Source organism: Galeopterus variegatus, unplaced genomic scaffold (genome assembly GCF_000696425.1).
Source record: "Galeopterus variegatus unplaced genomic scaffold, G_variegatus-3.0.2 Scaffold1146, whole genome shotgun sequence".
NCBI lineage: Eukaryota > Metazoa > Chordata > Mammalia > Dermoptera > Cynocephalidae > Galeopterus > Galeopterus variegatus.
Genome location: NW_007727257.1, coordinates 133,342 through 151,970, shown reverse-complemented (window position 1 = coordinate 151,970; position 18,629 = coordinate 133,342). Strand labels below are relative to the sequence as shown.

At 41.4% G+C, this 18,629-nt stretch overlaps 1 protein-coding gene across 1 annotated transcript in view; it reads left to right on the top strand.

Moving 5' to 3' along the window:
• The window catches only part of GRIN2B (glutamate receptor, ionotropic, N-methyl D-aspartate 2B), a 312,544-nt gene that overhangs the window by 257,623 nt on the left and 36,292 nt on the right, over positions 1–18,629 (top strand). Inside the window, exons 7-8 of the mRNA XM_008575135.1 lie at positions 544–669; positions 3,365–3,594. Of these exons, the coding sequence (XP_008573357.1) occupies positions 544–669; positions 3,365–3,594 (356 nt within the window). The remainder of the gene's footprint in view (positions 1–543; positions 670–3,364; positions 3,595–18,629) is intronic.

Genomic DNA, 18,629 nt, shown 5'->3' with positions numbered 1-18,629 from the left:
ATAAAATATACTACATCAAAATAAATTGATAAGAGGGGATAAGAGGCTTAATTATTTATTATACATAATTACTATTGAGCTAATTTAACTCTAAAATAGTAGCTAAGTCTGTTGAGAGTGAATCTAGCTGCAAGAAAGTCTTCTCTGGGTCTGCACTACGCGGTGTGGCCATACAGATGAGAGCATAAAACACGTTGGTCCGATATGATTCTCTTCTCCATATCTAGTACCCTTCCAGTTGCACCATTTACTGAAAGACTCAGATACTGGTCCAATAATGGCAGAAACTGTCTCTACAACCTCAAAAATTTCCTGGCCTGAGGCTGTCCTCCTCCCGTGTTTGAAAGACAAAAACCTTGGCGTGCCCATCAGGCACAATCTCTTACTTTTCCTTAACCCAGGTCCAGGTCGCTGCAGGCCTGCAACGCGCTTGGGCTTCACTGCCCCCGTGTGCGTGATTGCATGAGCAGCTGAGTCCCTGAGTTAACTGGAATGTGGCTGTTCTCTGTCTTCACCCTGAACGCCCTGTGTCTCCTTCCCCAGAGCCGTTCAGCGCTGACGTGTGGGTGATGATGTTCGTGATGCTGCTCATCGTCTCCGCCGTGGCTGTCTTCGTCTTTGAGTACTTCAGCCCTGTGGGTTACAACAGGTGCCTCGCTGACGGCAGAGGTAAGGCCCAGCCGGAACTGCTGCATTTCTACGTTTTTTCTAGTGCTTAATTCCGAATCCTTGTACCCCTCATTCGTCATCTGCATCCTCCCTAACTTATCCATTTCTGAAAAGGAAAATGTGGCCTTCTAGGTCACCAGCTTGGTGACTCTTTAGAAATACAGCCATTAAGATGTTAGTTTGAATCTCTATGTCCCCTCCCTGGTTCACCTGGCCCAGAGCCTAGTTCCACCCCTAGATAAATGAGAGGAAAGACTGGAGATATGGGTAGCATCAACATGTCGCAGGAATCTATTCTGATAACCTCAGACTGTGGGAGTCTGCTGGAACAGATGTGACTTGCAAGGCAGGTTGTACACACGTATTAAGAATAAGGAAAAGTAGGTTGCCCCAGGTTATATGCGGGTGTGGTGGCTGGTAGAGTTCCCCGCAGCCAAAGGATCACAACTGAGGAGCAAGATCTCCAAAGCACATGCCCCTGGATCAACCTTCTTGCCAGAGAGTATAGAAGTTGGGTGTTGGAAGTAAAATGACAGGAGAGGCCAGTTGTCACCCAGAGTTACCACTGGGGGTGGGTAGGTAGGTAGGCCCAGTGATGTGAGGGCTGCTCTTGTGTTTGAGGCATTTATGACATTTTTCAAAAGTTCTGAGCTGGCCTGTTAGCTCAGCTGGTTAGAGCACAGTGCTGACAATACCAGCATTCAGGGTTTGATCCCTGTACTGGCAGACAAAAAATAAAATAAAATAAAATAAAAAGTTCACGAGATTTCTGAAGAGGACCATGGGAGTCTTGTAAATAGCTCCTTCCAAACTTCCTGAGAACTCCAGGACTAAGAAATTTTCCACCTTCTCTGAGTCTTCTTCCTTCCAGAATGTGAACTCTATCCTGGAATTATATACCAAGAGGAAAGATTCTTAACTGTGGCTAGACATAAGAATGATCTATGGGGCATTTAAAAGACAAAGATGTTTGGGACTTCATTTTCGATTCAATAAGTCTAGAGTGGGACTTGGACCATTGTGTGTTTCGAAGTAGCGGTTCTCTACCTTGGCTGCCTGTTAGAATGACTAGCCCCACCCCACAGCAGTTTAATAAGAATCTCTGGGGTGGGGTGCCAAGTGGCATTATTTTGTCAAAGCTCCACTCGTGCTTTAGTTGAATTCACAGTCCAAGCTGTGAACAGCCACTTCACTGAAGTATTTCCAATTGTAGACCTGTAGACCTACCTTTTTATTTATTTGGTTTGTATATTCTGGGTGGAATTCTGGATGTCCCTACAGTGCGGTATAGTCAGGGGCTTTCTGCCTCTGCTAAAGGGTCATCCAGAAGCCATGACCTAAATCCCAGCCTTAGGGGCATCAGTAAGAAGTGAACATCTGGGAATCACATGAGCATATAGATAAGTTGGCAATGTCAAGAACTGAAGTTAGTTTGCACTGCCCCCCACCCCACCTCCCTGACAAAAACCAGGAGGTGAAAAATGTAGATTCACAAAACTCAGGGCAAGGGCTTACAATTACTCACTTTACCAAAGGATGTTTATCTTCACAAAGGAATTCAGCATGGAGCCACTTGAAATATCATGTCTCCTTAGGGCATTTTACAATGTATAAAACTACGATTTATAAACAACTTTTTGGTTACACGTCTGTTGCATGAAATAAGGTCCACAGGCACAGAGGTGTGTGCAGTTAGAGATCAGGTTTGACGTGTGGTCCCTGATGATTTAGATGGCTGAGCAGATGCTGTCAGGATCACAGCTAGCATCATAAGACCTGTGTTGATATGTTATAAAACCATGCAAGCAGATGTTTGTTTCTGCAGTTGAGGGGCTGCATGGGTTAAGACAACAGGAAATCTTCACCATCACCAGGCAGAGAAAATAGTGAGGTTGCACTACATTTATGGGCAGGAGCCCTGGCACCATCTGTGCAAAGGTTGGGTGCACAGAAGTGAAAGTCAAGGACAGCTACCTTTCTGCCCTCAGACATGTTGGCCAGGCCAGGAGCCTATGACTTCCTCTCTAGGCTTCCTGATGTTCTTTTACACAGAAGCTACTACTGTAGGAAACTAATTGAGAGCTGTTGACATTGGAGTGGTGTCAAGGGTGTCTTTGAAACATTGATTGCTACCTACTAGAAGCAAAGGAAGAATCAGGAAAAAGTGCATTCAAAGCCCCCTAGCATTGGTGTGTATAGACTTGGAGGTTGATAACAGTGGTAGAGAAAGACCCTGCACAATTCTTGCTGACCTTGTTGGAAGGTGAAATGCTTTCCTGGTAGAAACACATATGAAATTTAGAAAAACACAATAATAATGACCCAAGTGTGACCAAAGTGGAATAGCTGGCCTTTGTTTGGGGGTTTTGATGTGATCTGGAGGGTCTTGTATATGGGGGCAGGATGATGACTCCCCCAGGGCCCTGCCTGGTTCATGACTTGTTAGTTGGAGAAAGATCCCACACACATCCCACGCCTCTGGTTTTTCTCCTAAGGAACCCTCTTCTGCTTTCCTGATGGCCCCAGGAGAAGACAGATATAAGCTCTCAAATTAAAAAGTTTCTGTCAAAGGGCTCAGTCTCAGTTGATGGGTTTCCTGCTCTAAGCAGGGACTTACCAGCTCTGCATACTTGTCAGTTCACTTAGAACCACTGACTCTAGCTTAACTTCTGTCCCTGTCTTTTTGTCATGTCAGAGCCAGGTGGCCCATCTTTCACCATCGGCAAAGCAATTTGGTTACTCTGGGGTCTGGTGTTTAACAACTCCGTACCTGTGCAGAATCCAAAAGGGACCACGTCCAAGATCATGGTGTCTGTGTGGGCCTTCTTTGCTGTCATCTTCCTGGCCAGCTACACTGCCAACTTAGCTGCCTTCATGATCCAAGAGGAGTATGTGGACCAGGTTTCTGGACTGAGTGACAAAAAGGTAAGAGACCCAATTGACACCTCCCGTCTTTCCCTCTACCCTGTTCTGAGCCATGCTTAATGTTCTCATGTACCTGCTAATTTTCAAAATCTTTACAATCGATCGTTCTTTCTTATGTTTCCTTAAATTGGGACATGGGAGCAGAAATCACTTTTTCTACTGAAACAATGTTACTTCATTCGCTCTTGTTTTGTGAACGGTTCTCATGAGTACACCCTGGGCTGCAAATAAGGGGCTTGGTATGAGAGTGGCTTTCGGAGTACACGGCACCTGTTGTTGGATTCGGCTGGGTGGCCGATCAGCACAGGGCTGCCATTTGGTGTGTCATTAGAGGGCCGCCCCTGTGCACCACACAGAGGGGACTGGAGCACTACGGCCTCATTTTCCTCCCAGTGGTGTTTGGCTGTGGGCTCTCCCTCTGTTCCTCCGCACACGTGTGCGTTCCTAGGGCTGAGCAGGAGGGTCGTTCCCACTGTGTCTTGAAGTGAAGTAACTGCTGTTTAACGTGATGATTGCCCCTGTATGGTGCTGATGAATGGGTAGCCCCCGTACCAATTGCAGGCCTCCCTGCCAGCTTGTGCAGTCAAGAGAGGAAAAAAGTGTCGGCTGCTCTTCATCTTTTCTGGATGAGGATGTGCAAAACTCATTCTAAATACATCTGACTCCCTAGGTCTGCCTGAAGCATCACCCTTTCCATGGGAGATCTCTCTCCTGAAACCATGATAACTGGGACGATCTAAGACTAGCAATGGGAGTTACCTTTATGAAGTGTCTGGTAAAGCTCATGACCAAAATAACTTTGGACATTTTTACTTACAACTTTCCTACACTATGTTTTCTTAAGATTTAGAAAATGTGATTTCTCACCCCCAGGATGAAGCCATGAAGTATAGACAAATATGTCTTCAGACCAGATAGTTAATGCTTTGTCAAATGGGTTAGGTTTCTCCAAGATAAAACCCTGAACACTTGAGCAAATGATTTGAGAACAGTGAGAAGGAGGAGATGCTCTCTTTGGGGGCTCAGGTTCTGATTTCTCCGTTAACTCATCACTACTTATCAAAAATATTCAAAAGCATGTGGGAGAATGAACAGTTTCTTGAGGGAATGAAAAGATATATATGTGTGTATATACATATATGGCACATTCACTATATTTACCTTCTCATATTTCTCTTTCTCTGATTTGTCTTCCTTTTTGCTTTATTTTTCTTCCTTATTTTAAAAGAAATTCTCTCCCTTGTAGCTCCTTCTCCCTTATTTTTAAACTTCTCTTTACTTCTATCAGCTAACTCATGATTTATTACATACTTATTCATGTATTCATCCATTTATTACTTAATCTATGTTTAAACCTTTTTCATTGTTCCTTTATCAACATCCTTCATCATTATGATCCTAACTAAAATTTGTTAGACACCTCCCTTCACCCCTGTTACAACCACCACCACCACCAGCTCTTTAATCCGGACAGCTGCTTCCTCAGGGCTCAATACTCGCACGTGGCGTAGGAGATTGTTCTCCTTTCTGAGGTTTTGGAAGAACTTATCATCTTAGGCTGCTTGAAGCAGAGAGAATGTCCACCTGTCTGTCTTCCACACCATGGTGGTTATATTCTGAAAAGTTGGGTCTCATCAGTTCTTTTATAGAATAAATAGAGTTTTGTGGGGTTTTGTTTGTTTGGGGGTGTCTTTCAAGGCCTTTATAATAGCTCCCAATGTGCCCCAGAACTGCAGTCTCATTGGCCAGTGCTTGGGTTCCTGCTTCTTACATCCTAGACCGTCCTTAACTTCCTCGTCTTTCCCAACCATGCCTCTCTACGTGTATCTGCCTGTGGGGTTCTCTCCTCTGCCATGGCAATTATTCATACATTTATTATAATACTGTCTTCCCTGTTCTAATAATCTGTAGGCCTATACCTGACTGTACCTCCCTCTATCTGACCATTAGCTCGACAAAGTCAGTGACCATAACTTGGTCATCAAGACAAAAAAATAGTCTCTAGGGGAAAGGAAGAGAGGGCAAAGAGCCTCTTGAGCAAATAGTGGACTCAATATTACAAGCAAATAGAGCGACAAGACAGCAAGAACCCTTAACAGCTGTTTTTTTTTTTTTTCTGTTCAGTGTTAATTAAATTTTATTTATTTTTATTTTTTATTTATTTATTTTTTTAATTTTATTTTGTCGATATACAATGTGGTTGAGTATTGTGGCCCATCACCGAAACCTGCCTCCCTCCTCCCTCTCCTCCCTCCCACCCAACAATGTCCTTTCTGTTTGCTTGTTGTATCAACTTCAAGTAATTGTAGTTCTTAACAGCTGTTTAATTTGAAAATGGTTATCAGTTTCGGAACTTTCCAATGACAGAATAGTGAAGTGTAAGCATCCTACCAGAACTGTCAACATAATGTAAATAGTTATAGGAAACATTTAAGTAACTAGTGACATATAACTGCATATCAGTGTCGGAAACATTTATATGAATCGGAAGCCGAGTTTTCTGAAAGTGTGCTTAACATGTCAAAATTCTTATTAGTTTTACTTCAAAATATCTAAAGAAAACACAGTCTTGGAACTGGGATTATAATGCATGAGAGGAAATGTGTTCCATGAATTTAAAAAAAGAGAAAGGAGAAAGACATTAAAACAATAATGTTGAGAATAGAAATGAAGTGATTTTGAAGATTCTGTTTCAGCATAATTAGATTTTTATCAAAGAAAGTAACATTTAAAGTGGAGAAGGTTCCTAAATTGTTTTTCCTATCACAGATGACATACCTTCCATATAACTCAGCTCAAATGATAAATATCTCGGCGTCATGATAGCAAAATATGTGTAGCCATTAGATTTATAGCTTTTTAAAAAATTATCTTCAATGTTTTAGCAAAAAAAAAAAGTACTCTGATTTCATTTATGTTAAGGTACAAAATCAGAAAGTTCAGAATTAAATTTTCATGAAAACCTATTTTTGTGCTCCTTTTGACTGGATGGCTTCCATTCTGTGGTACCACATTACAGTGAATTCAAAATGCTTTCCCTACATGCAATAACTAAATATGGGTTCAAGTTCTAACACTTAGCAGCCTACTGTATATTCCTCCAGCTCCCCTGGGGGAGGCGGGTGTAAGAACCCTGGTGGCATCTTTCTTAACAAATAGCCCACAGTGCTCATTCTCATATTTCCCACCCATCCAGTTGGATTTCTCATTTTGCAGTCTGCCAAGCACGACATGAAGGGGAAAGAGCTTGGCCAGGTGAAGGGAGGGGACATATTTGCTGGCACTATACATTATATATATATTGTACTTACATTATATATGCTATATATGTGTTATTTGTATAATCTTCATACGGGTATTATTCCCATTTCACAAATAAGGACACAAAGACTCTGAGAAGCTTAGCAGCTTCCCTAGAGTCACACATTATAAAGAACAGAGCCAAGGTTCAAGTCCCTGTGTGTTTGACTCTAAAATCACTGTGCCAGGATGTTTCCCTTGCAGCTAATCTCAAGCAAAGTTGTGACCTAGCGAAGAATTGTTATTGACAGCCCTGCCCCCACTTTCTTATTTAATTCCCTACCTTCTCATTTAATGACTGTTTTGGTATCACTTAACCCAATTCTTCTCAAGGCACAGTACACTCCCATCACTGTTACTGCTAATAATAATGATTATCATTGTCATTATTATTATTATTATTAACACAACTTCAACAGTAATATATCAGCTAATATTTTTTCGGCTCTTACAAGCCAGGCATAATGCCAAATACATTACATAGATTATCTTATGTAATGGTGCTACTGATATCTTTATTTGTAGATGAGGTAGTGAAAGCTTGGAGAGGTTAAGTAATTTGCCTTATGGCATTCCTGGCTGCTGTGGTCCTAACAGTATGTACTACCCTGCTTAGATGCTAATGTTTTTCTCAGTTAATAGCCTTTCTTCCTACCTTCCCATTTATATTATCAAAGCTTAACAAGTTAGAGCCTTTCTCTCTACTAAAAAGAAGCTATGTAATTAATTGAGCCATAATAATTAGATAGTATTCCAACATTTGCCCTTTACTTTATGTCTTTTAGAGGCATTACTTTAAACAGAGAATGATGGTGATTTCCAGTACTTGGGCAGGATAATGGCCCTCAAATTGACTGTAGCCTGCATGTAGAGTGACCCTGACCCTAAGCCACTCTTGACTGGTGGAGAGTGGTGGCACCAGGAGAGACAAGGGTCAGTTATGGAGTCCGTGGGCTTTGGGGGTGGCTTAAAGGAAGACTGCAGGGAGGCAAAGGCTGCTGAGGTCACTGTCTAGGCTGTGTCCAACCTTTGGGTTTTTGAGGGTGTCTGGCTACATCCTACTTCACACATTCCTGCCACCACCTGGCCCAGACCATCTTGGTCAGAGCATTGAATACTGGGCTAAAAATAACTTATTTGGGAAATCAGCAGGCATGACTAACTAGCCAGGGAGCTAGCAGTGAAGGCCTGGGCTGGACCTCCAGGTAGCTGAGCAAAATGTATGAGTATGATTCATGCATGAGAGTCCTCTGGGGCTGTCAAGCAACTCGTCTTCTTATAACAGCTGATCAAGAGCACATCTGAAAAAAATGGCAGGGAAGAAAAACTCCCCAAGTCTTGGAAACGTATGGGGTGCAGAATATACATGGGCAAGGGAAGGGACACTTGCCCCTTTGCATCTTATTTAGCAGAGCCAATCTGATCCTTTACATGGACTGTTGCCTAAAGTACTGAGGCTCCCTTATTCCTGCCCGGGTGACCTCCATCCAGATGGATCCAGAACAAAGCCCTGGGGCTTGGCCAGCCCCTGGTCTGTCCATCATGGTCAGCTGTGACCACTTCTTCTCTGGTTTTATTTAAGAATGGGTCTACTTATGTCCCCCAACAGGTGCCCTTGAACCCCAATTCCTGAGTCCATCTTGACTGAGATAGGAGGTTCCTAACGTTAGCTCAACCTCCACTGGGGCTCAGCAGTGGTCACCCTCCATGTCCCAGCATGCAGATGACCCAGCGTCGACTCCTGGGTTCCCAGCAGGACTCCATAGTCTCCTTGTCCTCCTGTCTTGTTTTCCCCCTTCTCGGCCCTCCTCCCCATGAATGACCGTCTGCTTCCTGACATTCCATGACTTCTCACACAGGATTCCTCACCTCTAAGCTCTGCTATCCAGTTGGGGCCTGTAGTGGGTTAAATGGTGGCTCCCCGAAAGATATATCCACATCCTAACCCCTAGGCCCTGCAAATGTTGACCTCATTTGGAAAAGGGTTTTTGCAGATGTAATTAAGGATCTCAAGATGAGATCATTCTGAGTTACCCAGGTGGACAATAAATCCAATGACAAATGTTCTTATGAGCAAAAGGCAGAGAGAGATTTGGCACGGAAGAGGAGGAAACACAAGGGAGAAGGCCACGTGAAGACAAAGCAGAGAATGGAGTGACGCAGCCACAAGGAGTGCATGGAGCCAGCAGAAGCTGGAAAAAGCAAGGAATGGACTCTTCCTACAGCCTCTGGAAGGAGCACAGCCCAGCTAACACCTTGACTTTGGAACCTGTGGCCTTCAGAACTGCTTGGGAGTAAATTTGTGTTTGTGGTGATTTGTTACAGCAGCCATGGGGGCATCATGCAGGGCCCTCCTGACTTCTTCTAGAACGTGCACTCTGAGCTTGCGGCACCTTCAGACTTCTCCTTCAGCATGTCTCCTCCTGCCTCAGCCTCCTTGTCACCCAGCCTCATCCTTCCAAAGTGAGGGTTTCTTAGGGCAGGATCATCTTCTGTTCCTCTTCTCCTCTGCCTAGGAAAGCTGATCTGCTTTGCACTGAAGATGTGCAAGCCTCCTTGTCACCCAGCCTCATCCTTCCAAAGTGAGGGTTTCTTAGGGCAGGATCATCTTCCGTTCCTCTTCTCCTCTGCCTAGGAAAGCTGATCTGCTTTGCACTGAAGATGTGCAGAGAGACACATTTTACAGGCAGAGGGATTCTTTTCCTTGCTGGTTAATTTTAGTGAGACGATAAAAAACCTAAGTGTCACTCTGTGCTCCTTTTTGCTGTGTCCTTGAGCCTGATTTACGTTACTTTCCTGCAAGATATAGTATGCTACTTGCGTACGCACATTCCCACAACTTTCTACTAAGCCTCTTAGTAGTGATGTCATTATTAAGGCAGATTGAGGGCAAGATTCTGTAAGATGTATTATGTATTTTCACGATTTCTTTGTGCAGAAAAAATATTATTAATGTACTCTGTCATATTCTGATTGTGCTGTGTTGTTTGAATCACAGAACTAGAAGGGACTGTATTTGATCAACAGGAACAGGTAACTCTTTCTCATCTTAGGCAAACAGGTGTTCTCTCTTGTAGATGACCATATCTTCCTTGTTACACAGGAATGCACACTCACACACACGTATCTGCGTTTGTGTGTCTCTATCCATCTATTCTCCAAGACTATGTAAAGATAATAAGATAACTGGGTAATTAGGAACTTAGCACTCACAGAGCTACGTAAGAAACACAAGTTTCCCACGTGCATAGAACATAAGTTTTACGAGGTGGATCTCAGAAAGGTTGACTTACTTACCTGCGAAAGGAAGGTAGCTTTGTCTCATTATGCTGATATTAGCAGAGCCATCTTTTTGTGAAATGAAATGAAGGAAGGAAGAAGGAGGGAGAAAAAGAGAAGAAAAAGCATCAGAACTCAATTTTGGGCTAGATCTGCTCTGTATTACTCTTCTTAGAAAGATTTCCCTACACAAAACATTAGAGGACCAGAGACCTCCTAGAGCTGCAAAATTTTTTAAAAATGTAACTATGCAAACTAGCTTGAGTATGAATTCACAATTTCCCCATCTGAGTTGAATTGAAGTGGGCCCAAAATGAAAGCCAACAATAGGCAGCAAACAATTTTAGTTAATAAAAATCGAAGCGTTTGGTATGAGATGTTGTATTTTAAGCTTCGGCTGTTCTAGAAGTGGGACAAGCTCGTGAGCTCTTCTTTGAACTGTGGGGCTCCTTGAGTTTATCTGTGGCTTCCAGATGTGGCCTCTGCTAGTCGGGCCGTGTCTCCCAGGGTGGTAAGAACAAGCAGCTCCCACTGAACTTGGAATCCACTCCCAGCCAAGTCTCTGGTCCTAGAGAAGAAAGCTATTCAGTTTCTTCTTTCCGAAGTTCATTTACATCAAAGGAGCATGAGAGAATTTCCCCAACATCTTCTCTCTGATGGAAAAAAAATTATAAATAAGTGTTTAGTACAGGGGGCTAGGCTTTTATATGCTCACTAAATCTTGGCTTGTGGGTTGAGGATTTATTAAGAATTAGTGTTTCACTTCTGAGCAACTAAGTTCTAGTCCTTTGAGACAAATTAATGCAGCATGAAAATGTATATGTGGCCAAAGGCATCCAGCCGAGAGTGAATGAGGTTTTCGATGTCAGAATTGTGTTGGCAGTGAAGTTGTGGCCTCGCCAGCGCTGGGTTTCTGTGCCTTGCTGCCCCCAGCTGTAACAGTGGCAAGCATGGAAAAGGTTCTCAGTGGAAAGCCTGTTATAATTCTGGAAACTTTCTGCATAGCTGGACATTATTAGCTAGGGCTAGCGGGGGCCTGAGCCTGCCTAAGGCTGGGGAAGCCCAACCATTTGCTTTATAATCCATTGTCAAGACGAGATTTCCTTTCCACCGTGGGACACAGAGAGCCGTCTAAAGACCAGTTACAAGCTGTAAGCACTATAGTCTCAGACGTTTCTTTGCAGTTTTTTAATCCAGTCCTATTCGGGTGGGGGCTTTGATTCAGAGCATCAAGGGCATTGGCTCCAGGCTGGTATGATCCTGAAAGCTGCCAGAGAGGAGGGAAGAAAGCAGGCAGGCACACAGGCTCCCTCGAGGGCAAGGCAACTTGGAATTTCAAGCTGTTACTCTAGGAGGAGGAGTCGGGAGGAAGAGGGTCAAGGTCTCAGGTCCTCACTTTAAAAATTATATGGTTAGTCCGTACGAGTAGTTCTTTCTGTTGTGGGGTGCACAGGAAGGAGTAGCTTCCAGGGAAGGGGCGGGGTAGAACAGAATGTTGATGTCAAAGTCACCCGGAGAACCCTTTTCAACTAAATAGGACTTTGTCCAACTGGCAGGAAATAAAAGTACAAGTGCCGAAAGCTCCCACCTGTGCTGCACCTGCCAAGGAGCTAGCCAGAAAGCCAAAGTGAAAACCGGGGTGTAGGGAAAACTACTTTGGGGGGAAGTTGTTGGAAGGCTGTGGCATTCCCCCATTTTCTCTACTTTTCAACCAACTGGAGCTGCTTGGAGGGGATCATTTAGTGAGCTTGGTATTCACCCCTACAGTTTGAGTGGAGAAAGGGCTGGCATTTGACCCATATCTGAGAAGACCAAGATGACAGGTCTTGGGTAGAGCTGGCCACCTGGTGGATGGGCCGTAGTCCCACCAATAGCAGAGCTGATCTGTTTCTCAAGACCAGATCAGGCCATGTAGGAAGGAGGGAGTCAGTCTGGGCCTGGAGTAGAGGGAAGTGTCTTTCAAAGTCCCCTGCCCTAAGTGCTTCCTGCCCACCCTGGATGGGGCAACAAAAAGCCTAGAGGGGTGTCATCCAGGGGAGAAACTGAAGGGAGTGATGTCAGCAACCAGCTCATTGCAGGGGTACAAGGCCGGTGTTCTCACTGAGAGCATCTCTGGGGACCTATGAGTTTGCCTGACAAGGGAAACATGTGCCTTGCCTAGAGAGTGTCAGAGCTGGATCACTCCAGTGCCAGTGGAGGAAGCGCTTTCCTACCTCTACTGGCTCCTGCTTTTCCTGCCACCACTGCTTTTACCACCCTCCCCTCCCGCCCAAGAGTGGGAGGAGAACAACTAGGACACAGGACCTGTAAGAGGGGCTTTGCATTGGTTTTTATTTCTTGGCTAGATGGTAGCCACTAATTCTTGGGGCCGAAGCTGCCTAATTTTTTTCTGTGCTTATTACTGCACTATTTAATGAACATGTACTATGTGCCAGGCCTACTGTTAAACTCTTTACATATGTTGCTACTTTTAGTCTTCATGCCCACTCTTTGAGGTCAGTCTTAATTAACATCACTTTACAGATGGGGTGAGTCCTATGAGAGTTAAGAAATTCACCTAAGTCAGACACCTAGGAAGTGAGGGTGTCAGGATTTGATCCAAAGAGAGCTAACTCCAAAGCCTACATCTGTCCCCAATATACCATGCTGCGATTGCCCTGTGTCTTCATGTGGACACAGGAAGGAGGGGCGTGCTTCTAGAGGCACTGGCCTGAGGCAGCAGAACCCAGCAAAACCCCTGTCATGGGTACCCTCTCTGGCCTGGCTTCTCAGATTCTCAAGTGGTGATTATGGGGCTCAGTTCAGAGACCACCGTCTCCCCAGCTGTGAGTGTACAACAAAAGAGGCTTTTTTTTTCCATTGCACATGTTTATGGAGTATAATTTGTTGTTTCAATACCTACATAATGATAATACATGTATAATAATACATAATTACATGTAATATATAATACAGAATACACAATTATATATATAATATATAAGTATATATAATATATTTAAAACATAAGTATATATAGCACATGTATAGTGTGATAATACATAATAACAATACATGTGTAATAAATGTATTATGATCTAGTTAGGATAGTTAGCTTATCTACTACCTAAGCATCTATCATTTCTTTGTGGTTATAACATTCAACCTCCTCTTTTCTGGCTAATTTGAAATATACAATACAATGTTACTAGCTATTGTCACCCTAGGGCACCACAACTTATTCTTCCTGTCTAACTGTGACTTTGTAACTTCGTAGCAATCTACCCACCTTCCCCCGGCCCCCCTCCTGCTCGCCTTTCCCTGCCTCCGGTAATCACTCTTCTACTCTCCATTTCTCTCTTTTTAATTTATTTTTCTTAATAGATCCATGATAATTGTATATATTTATGGAGTACAGTATGATAACTGGGTACATTCATACTGTGTGCCATGATCATATCAGGATGCTTAGTATATCCATCACCTCAAACATTTCTCAATTCTTTGTGTTGGGAACACTCAACATCATCTCAACTAACTACTCAAAGATACACAGTTCTTGGTTGTCAGGTGTCGTCTCCCTGTAGTGCTGTAGAACCCTAGATCCCATTCTTCCTGTCTCTCTACTATTTTGTATTCACCGACCACCCTCTCCTCTTTCTCCCATTCCCCTTTCCTCTAACAGTCTCTGGTAACTACTATTCCTCTTTCCTCTTCCATGAGATAAACTTTTTTAGCTTCCATATATGAGTGAGGACATGCAGTATTTCTCTCTGGGCCTGGCTTATTTTACTCCAAGCTCATCCGTGTTGCTGCAAATGGCAAAATTTCATTCTTTTTTATGGCCAAGTAGTATTCCATTGTGTGTATATACCACATTTTCCTTATCCAGTTGTCTGTCTATGGATATTAGGTTGGTTCCATAGTTTGGCTATTGTAAAGACAGCTTCGATAAACATGGGAGTGCAGGAATCCCTTCAACATGATGATTTCCATTCCTTTGGATATACCCAGTAGTGGGATTGCTGGATTATATGGCAGTTCTATCTGCAGTTCTTTGAGAAACTCCACACTGTTTTCCATAGTGGCTGCACTAATTTACAGTCCCACCAACAGTGTAGAAGAGTTCCCCTTTTCCCGCATCCTTGCCAGCATTTGTTATTCTCGGTCTTTTTAATAATGGCCAGTCTAACTGGGGTGAGTAATAACTCGATGTGGTTTTGATTTTCGTTTCTCTGATGATTAGTGATGTTGAGCATTTTTTCATGTACCTGTTGGCAATTTGTATGTCTTCCTTTGAAAAATATCTATTCGTCTCCTTTGCCCATTTTTTAATTGGATTATTTGGTATTTTACTGTGAAGTAGTTTGAGTTCCTTATGTATTCTGGATATTAATCCCTTGCTGGATATGTAGTTTGCAGATATTTTCTCCTATTCTGTAGGTTGTCTTTCCACTCTGTTGATTGTTTCCTTTGCTGTACAGAAGGTTTTTAGTTTGATATAATCCCATTTGCTCATTTTTTCTTTTGTTGCTTGTGCTTTTGGGGTCTTATTCATGAAGTCTTTGCCCAGTCCTACTTCCTGAAGTGTTTCCCCTATGTTTTCTTTTGTGTTTTTATTTAAGTCTCTAATCCATTTTGAGTTGATTTTGGCATATGGTGAGAGGTACAAGTCTGGTTTCATTCTCCTGGATATAGATGTCCAATTTTCCTAGCACCATTTTTTTTGCTCGGTATTGCTTTGGCCATTCAGGGTTTTTGTTGTTCCATATGAGTGTTAGGATTGTTTTTTTCTATTTCTGTGAAGAATGTCATTGGTATTTTGATGGGGATTGCATTGAATCTGTAGATTGTTTGGGGTAGTGTGGAAATTTTCATGATGTTAATTCTTCCAATGCAAGAGCATGGTATGTATGTCTTTCCACCTTTTTGTGTCCTCTTTAATTTTTTTCAGTAGTGTTTTGAAGTTCTCATTATAGAGATCTTTCATCTTCTTGGCTAAATTGATTCATAGGTATTTTATTTTATTAGTGACTATTGTAAATGGGCTTGCATTCTTGATTTCTTTTTCTGCTAGTTCATTATTGGAATATAAAAATGCTAATGATTTTTTGGTGTTGATTTTGTATACTTCAACGTTATTGAAGTTGTTAATCAACTCTAAGAGTTTTTTTGGTAGAGTCTTTAGGTTTTTCTATATATAGGATCAAGCTGTCTGCAAACAGGGACAGTTCGACTTTGTCCTTTCCAATCTGGATGCCCCTTATTTCTTTCTCTTGCCTGATTGCTCTGGCTAGTACTTCCTATATTATGTTAAATAGGAGTGGTGTGAGTGGACATCCCATTCAGGATGATATTGGTGATTAGTTTGTCCTATATGGCTTTTATGGTGTTGAAGTAATTTCCTTCTATGTCTTTTTGATAATAGCCATTCTAACTGAGGTGAGATGATACCTCATTGTTGTTTTGATTTGCATTTCTCTGATGATTTGCAATGTTGAGCATTTCTTCATATGCTGTTGGCCATTTATATCTTCTTTTAAAAAATGTCTATTCAGTTCATTTGCCCATTTTTTAATTGGATTATTTGGTTTTGTTTTACTGTTGAGTTTTTTGTATATTTTGGATATTAATCCCTTTTTGGATGCATAGTTTGCAGATCTTTTCACTCTGTTGATTGTTTCCTTTGCTGTGTAGAAGCTTTTTAGTTTGATATAATCCCGTGTGTTAATTTTTGCTTTTGCTCCCTGTGCTTCTGAAGTATGATTCATAAGGTCTTTTCCCAGACTTGTGTTCTAAAGTGTTTCCCCTGTTTTTTTAAGTAGAAGTTTTATAGTTCTGAGTCTTACATTTAAGTCTTTAATCCATTTTGAGTTGATTTTTTTATACATTTGAGAGATACGGGTCTAGTTTTATTCTTTTGCATATCAATCTCCAATTTTCCCAACACTATTTATTGAAGAGACTGTCCTTTCCCCAATGTATGTTCTTGGCTCTTTTGTCAAAATCAGTTGGCTGTAGGTACACAGATTTATTTCTGAATTCTATATTCTGTTCCATTGATCTATGTGTCTGTTTTTGTGCCAGTACTGTGCTGTTTTGATTACTATTGCTTTGTGGTATATTTTGAAGTGAGGGAGAGTGATATCCCCCACTTTGTTCTTTTTGCTCAAGATTGCTTTGGCTACTCAGGGTCTGCTGTTGTTCTATATAAATTTTTGAATTGTTTTTTCTATTTCTATGAAGAATGTCATTGGTGGTTTGATGGAAATTGCATTGAATCACTTTGGGTAGTATAGTCATTTTGATGATATTATTCTTTCAATCCATGAGCATGGCATGCCTTTCCATTTTTTTGTATCTCTTTAATTTCTTTTATCAATGTTTTATAGTTTTCATTGTAGAGTTCTATCACATCCTTTGTTAAATTTATTCCTAGGTATTTTATTTTTTTGTCACTATCGTAAATGGGATAGATTTCTTGATTTCTTTTCCTGCTAGTTCATTGCTGTTGTACAGAAATTCTACTGATTCTACTGATTTTTGTGTATTGATTTTGTATTCTGCAACTTTACTGAATTTGTTTATCAAGTCTAGGGTGTTTTTGGTAGAATCTTTAGGTTTTTCAATGTATAAAATCATGTCATCTGCAAACAGGAACAACTTGACTTCCTCCTTTCCAATTTGGAGGCCCTTTATTTCTTTCTCTTACCTAATTGATCTGGCTAGTATTTCTAGTACTATGTTGAATAAAAGTGGTGAGTGAAGGCATCCTTGTTTTGTTGCAGTTCTTAGGGGGAAAGTTTTTTGCTTTTCCCTGTTTAGTATGATGTCTGCTGTGAGTTTGTGATATATAGCCTTTTATTGTATTAAGATACATTCCCTCTATACTTAATTTGTTGAGAGTCTTTATCATGAAGGGATGTTGAGTTTTATTAAATGCTTATTCTGCATCTGTTAAGATGATCATTTTTTTCTTTCATTCTGTTGATGTGATGTATTACATTTATTGATTTGCATATATTGAACCATCATTTTATCCCTGGGATAAATTCTATTTGATCATGGTGTATAATGATGTTTTGCTGGATTTAGTTTGTTCATATTTTATTGAGGATTTTTGCATCTATGTTCATTAGGGATATTGGCCTATAGTTTTCTTTTTTTGTTGTATCCTTGCCTGGTTTTTGTATCAGGGTAATGCTGACTTCATAGTATGAGTATGAAAGAATGCTATCCACTTCAGTTTTTTAATGCAGTGGAGGCAGTGGTATTAGTTCTTCTTTAAATTTTTGGTAGAATTCAGCAGTAAAGCCATCTAGTCCTGGGCTTTTCTTTTCTTTTCTTTTCTTTTTTCTTTCTTAATTTTATTTTGTGGATATACAATGAGGTTGATTATTGTGGCCCATTACCGAAACCCCCCTCCCTCCTCCCTCTCCCCCCTTTGTTGTTGTTGTTGTTGTTTTTTAATTTTATTTTATTGATATACAATGTGGTTGATTATCGTGGCCCATTACCAGAACCTCCCTCTCTCGTCCCTCTCACCCCTCCCACCCAACAATGTCCTTTCTGTTTGCTTGTTGTAACAACTTCAAGGAATTGTAGTTGTTAAGTCTTCTTCCCCACCCCCTCGTTTGTGTGTGTGTGTGTGTGTGTGAATTTATTTATTTATTTTTAGCTCCCACCAATAAGTGAGAACATGTGGTATTTCTCTTTCTGTGCCTGACTTGTTTCACTTAATATAATTCTCTCAAGGTCCATCCATGTTGTTGTAAGTGGCAGTATTTCATTCGTTTTTATAGCTGAGTAGTATTCCTGGGCTTTTCTTTGTTGCAAGATGTTTTATTATTAATACTATCTCATTACTGGTTGTTGGCCTATTTAGGTTTTTTATTTCCTCTTGGTTCAGTCTTGGTAGGGCATATGTGTCCAGGAATTTACACATTTCCTCTAGGTTTTCATATTTATTGGTGCATAGTTGTTCATAATAGTCTCTGATGATCTTTGTATTTTGGTGCTACCTGTTGTAACATCTCCATTTGCATTTCTGATTTTATTTATTTGGGCCTTTTTTTTCCTGGTTAGTCTGGCTAATGGTTTGTTGATTTTATTCATCTTTTCAAAGAACCAACTTTTTGTTTGATTGATTTGTTTGTATGGTATTTTTAGTCTCAATCTCATTTATTTTTGCTCTAATTTTTTAATTTCTTTTCTTCTACTTATTTTGGGCTTAGTTTGTTCTTGCTTTTCTAGTTCCTTGAGGTGCATTATTAGGCTGTCAGTATGAAATCTTTCTATTTCTTTTTTTTTTTTTTTTCCTTTTTTTTGTCTTTTTTTCGTGTCCGGCAACGGATCGCAACCCTCAGTGTTGCGCCCGTACTGGACCGGGACCGGCAACGGGATCGCAACCCTCGGTGCTGCGCCCACACCTCGCTCAGCCAGTGAGCGGGAACCGGTCTGTATGTGGGATCCGAACC